Source organism: Mesitornis unicolor, unplaced genomic scaffold (genome assembly GCF_000695765.1).
Source record: "Mesitornis unicolor isolate BGI_N332 unplaced genomic scaffold, ASM69576v1 scaffold16012, whole genome shotgun sequence".
Classification (NCBI taxonomy): domain Eukaryota; kingdom Metazoa; phylum Chordata; class Aves; order Mesitornithiformes; family Mesitornithidae; genus Mesitornis; species Mesitornis unicolor.
The window spans coordinates 508-4,097 of NW_010169965.1; the positions used below are offsets into that span (position 1 = coordinate 508).

The 3,590-nt window shown below is 58.4% G+C and overlaps 1 protein-coding gene across 1 annotated transcript in view; it reads left to right on the forward strand.

The window, feature by feature from the left end:
• Positions 1-3,000, forward strand: part of SERINC2 (serine incorporator 2) — a 3,105-nt gene extending 105 nt beyond the window's left edge. The window contains exons 1-9 of the mRNA XM_010179538.1: positions 1-81; positions 616-803; positions 911-990; positions 1,106-1,243; positions 1,368-1,537; positions 1,620-1,710; positions 1,827-1,962; positions 2,312-2,524; positions 2,862-3,000. The exon at positions 1-81 is cut by the window's left edge and continues 105 nt beyond it. Coding sequence (XP_010177840.1) covers positions 46-81; positions 616-803; positions 911-990; positions 1,106-1,243; positions 1,368-1,537; positions 1,620-1,710; positions 1,827-1,962; positions 2,312-2,524; positions 2,862-3,000 — 1,191 coding nt within the window. The 5' untranslated portion in view covers positions 1-45. The remainder of the gene's footprint in view (positions 82-615; positions 804-910; positions 991-1,105; positions 1,244-1,367; positions 1,538-1,619; positions 1,711-1,826; positions 1,963-2,311; positions 2,525-2,861) is intronic.
• Positions 3,001-3,590: the final 590 nt, after the last annotated feature.

The window sequence follows — 3,590 nt, forward strand, 5'->3', positions numbered from 1 at the left end:
CTCTTCACCTTCTTCCTCTTCCTTGGCACCCTCGTCTCCATCATTATGATAATCCCTGGTGTGGAGAAGGAGCTGTACAAGGTAAATAAGTCCCAGGGGTCACTGGGCTTGGTCGCCACGGGGAAGAGGTTTAACTCATGGTGGATACGTGAGGCTGAATCAGAAAGTGAATTTTTGGCGCGTGATGTTGCTTCTGTAATTTTTTTTCTCTGAGTATCTCTCCTGGCGAGGGTATTATTAACCCCAGTTTTCCACAGAGGGGGAAATGCAGTGCTGTATTTTCATGCATTATTTGGTTTTCCCAGATATCTCCCAGGAAAGTTTCCTGTATCCTATTTTTGGTTTTAAGTTGGCTAAGTGGCTTGCAAGTCATTGAGATGGGACTTCAGATGCAGGGAGTTGAGGTCTGACAGCCAAGCTAATGCGAAGAATGGGCCAAACTTTTTGGGAAATGCTGGTTTTGGCCCAACTTTCCGCTGATGTGCAGGATGGCTTTACTGCTGGCTTTACCGGTGGCATCAGAGCAGGCACGGCCTGGCCCACCTTTGGTGCCACCAGGGCTCGTGGTGGGTGTGGGATGCTGGGCTGATGCTCACCCTCCCATCGCTGTTGCAGCTCCCCGGTTTCTGTGAAGGCAGTGAGTCGGTCCTGGGGGTCCACACCCACGTCCACTGCAGCAGCTTCCTGGGCCACAAAGCCGTGTACCGCATGGGCTTCGCCATGGCTGCCTTCTTCTTCCTCTTCGCCGTGATCATGGTGTGCGTGCGCAGCAGCAAGGACCCGCGAGCCGCTGTGCAGAACGGGTGAGTGTTTGCCCCTGGGGAAAAGATGCTGGGGTGGGAAAGGGCCAGACCCCCCCTTCCCTGCTGGGTTCCCACTTACAGACCGTGTCTCCGCTCTCCTCCTGCAGCTTCTGGTTCTTCAAGTTCCTGGTGCTGGTGGGGATCACAGTGGGGGCCTTCTACATCCCTGATGGTGCCTTCGCCACAGGTGAGGGGCAGTGGTGCTGTCCTTTGGCAGGATTAAACCCAGAGCTGGAGTCATCATCCCCTGTGCCGAAGTCCTGCTTTCTCTGTTCTTAACCGGTTTTTCTCCTCCCCTCAAGTCTGGTTTTACTTTGGTGTGGTCGGCTCCTTCCTCTTCATCCTCATCCAGCTCGTCCTCCTCATCGACTTCGCCCACTCCTGGAGCCAGCTGTGGCTGCGCAACGTGGACGAGAGCAATGCCAAGGGCTGGTACGCAGGTTGGTATGGCACCGCAGAGGGTTTAGGGATGGGGAAGCTCATCCTGGGGCTGGGTGATGCTGAGCTGGTGGGGACTGGGGGCTCTGCTCCATCTTCTTTTCGTTTTTTTTTTTTGTCCCCCAGCCCTTTGCATCGTCACCTTCATCTTTTACGCCACCTCCATTGCAGCCGTAGTGCTGCTCTACGTCTACTACACCAAGCCCCAGGGTTGCACAGAGGGTAAGGTCTTCATCAGCTTCAACCTCATCCTCTGTCTCATCGTCTCTGCTGTCTCCATCCTGCCCAAAATCCAGGTGAGATGGTGGTGGGCACCTGGGTGGCCGTGTCACTGTGGGGTACGGGGCCGGCCCTGAGTGTCCGCCGTTGCATTTGCAGGAGGCTCAGCCGCACTCGGGGCTGCTGCAGGCATCCCTGATCACCCTCTACACTGTCTACGTCACTTGGTCTGCCCTGGCCAATATACCAGGTGAGCAGGATGCAGCCTTGGGTTTGGGAGGGGGACCACACACTGGGGGGTTGCTTTGTCCCCCTGGGTGTCTGGAGGCTGGGGAAAGGTGCTGATTCCTCTGCGTGTCCCCCCAGTCCAGACCTGTAACCCCACGCTGCTGGTGAGGAACAGCACCGGCACGGCAACAGTCATCCAGCCCGTAACAACGTGGTGGGACGCCCCGAGCATCGTGGGGCTGGTGATCTTCATCCTCTGCACCCTCTTCATCAGGTGAGGACTTGGCTCATGTCCCTAGGGACTGCACTGTCTCTCTGCCTGCCTGGAGCAGAGGCGCTGGGGGCTTTTGGGAAAGGTGATGCTGGAGGGGAGGTCGCGGCTTGGTCCAGGGGTTTTGTCACCAAGGGCCTCTTGCAAAGCCTCGCCAGGGCACAGGGGGTTGTGGCTGCAGTTTTTAGTGTTTCTGCACAAGCTGCATCCCCCAAACTGCCCTGCCCATCCTGGAGACAGCCCAAGAGAGCATCCCAAGGTGGGTGGGAATGACAGGGCTGAGCTCAGGCTGGGAGGCAGCCAAAGAAGCAGTGGGCAGACAGCCCTGAGCCCACTGTCCCTCTGCCCGCAGCGTGCGCTCCTCAGACCACCCGCAGGTCAACAAGCTCATGCTGACAGAGGAAAGGACGGCCGGGGCGGGGGGCGAGGCGGGGGCTGTGGAAAGCGAGCTACACCGTGCCTATGACAACGAGCAAGACGGCGTCGCCTACAACTACACCTTCTTCCACCTCTGCCTCGTCCTCGCTGCCCTCTACATCATGATGACCCTCACCAACTGGTACAGGTGGGCAGAGCTCCTGTGGGGACCAGGGACTGTCCCCTTCCCCTGTGTCCCCTTCTGGCGTGAGACCCCAGCCCAGGATCCCGTGGAATGTGGGGGTACAGGGACCCAGCCCCTGGGGCGCTGTAGGCTGTGGTGGTGGGGTTGCATCCCCTGGGAGAGCCTGGGGGAGCTGCGTGGCTGCAGGCACCGGGCTCCTCTGCTCTTTCCTCCATGCTTTTTGTGTTGCACCCATGGCTTGGTGCTCGCAGCCTTCATCCCTCCCCATGCTTGGGGTGTTCAGGGGAATGCCACCCCACCAGCACAGAGCAGTGATGGGTGCCACCCTTTGCTGTTTCAGGCCGGATGAGAGCTTGCAGGTGCTGACGAGCCCCTGGACAGCCGTGTGGGTGAAGATCAGCTCCAGCTGGGCCGGGCTCCTGCTCTACCTCTGGACTTTGGTGGCTCCGCTGGTGCTGCCGGACCGGGACTTCAGCTGAGGTGGCCCTGGGTGTCCCACTGCTGAGACAGAGCCACCATGGCCACATCCCTCGAGGCTGGGACAGCCCCAGCTCTGCCCTAGCCTCAGGTTCTGCGTGCAGGAGCAGCTGTGCTGGGTTGTGCCTTCTCTCAGGTCTTCTGTTGTAACTACAAAGGGATGAAGTGCCAAGTAGGGAAAATCAGCAAGGGCTGAGGAAGACTTGAGGATGTTTTTAAAGCTCTTATCGTGTCCATGTTTGTCTAGTGCCTTGTGTGGTACCTGCATACCCTCTTCTGGTGGACACCACCACCTCGCCTTGGGAGGGTTTGGTTTTCACCAGCTGCTGTTGTCTCGCTTGGTGCCTCGGGACCCCAGTGCATTTTGGAAGGGCTCTGGATCCTGGGATCTGGCCAATATTGCCTCCTCAAACAGCCTGGAAATAAGTGAATCCTGTGTATTTGGCTGGAGGCAGTGGCTCCAGCTCCTCGAGGGCTCTCCTGCCCCACTGCTCCTGTGGGAGGACAAGTCCCTGGTCTTTGCTGCAGCATGGGTCAGGTTTCCCGCAGGCTGTGCTGGCCTGGCCCCGTGCCTTGCCTCATGAATAAAGTC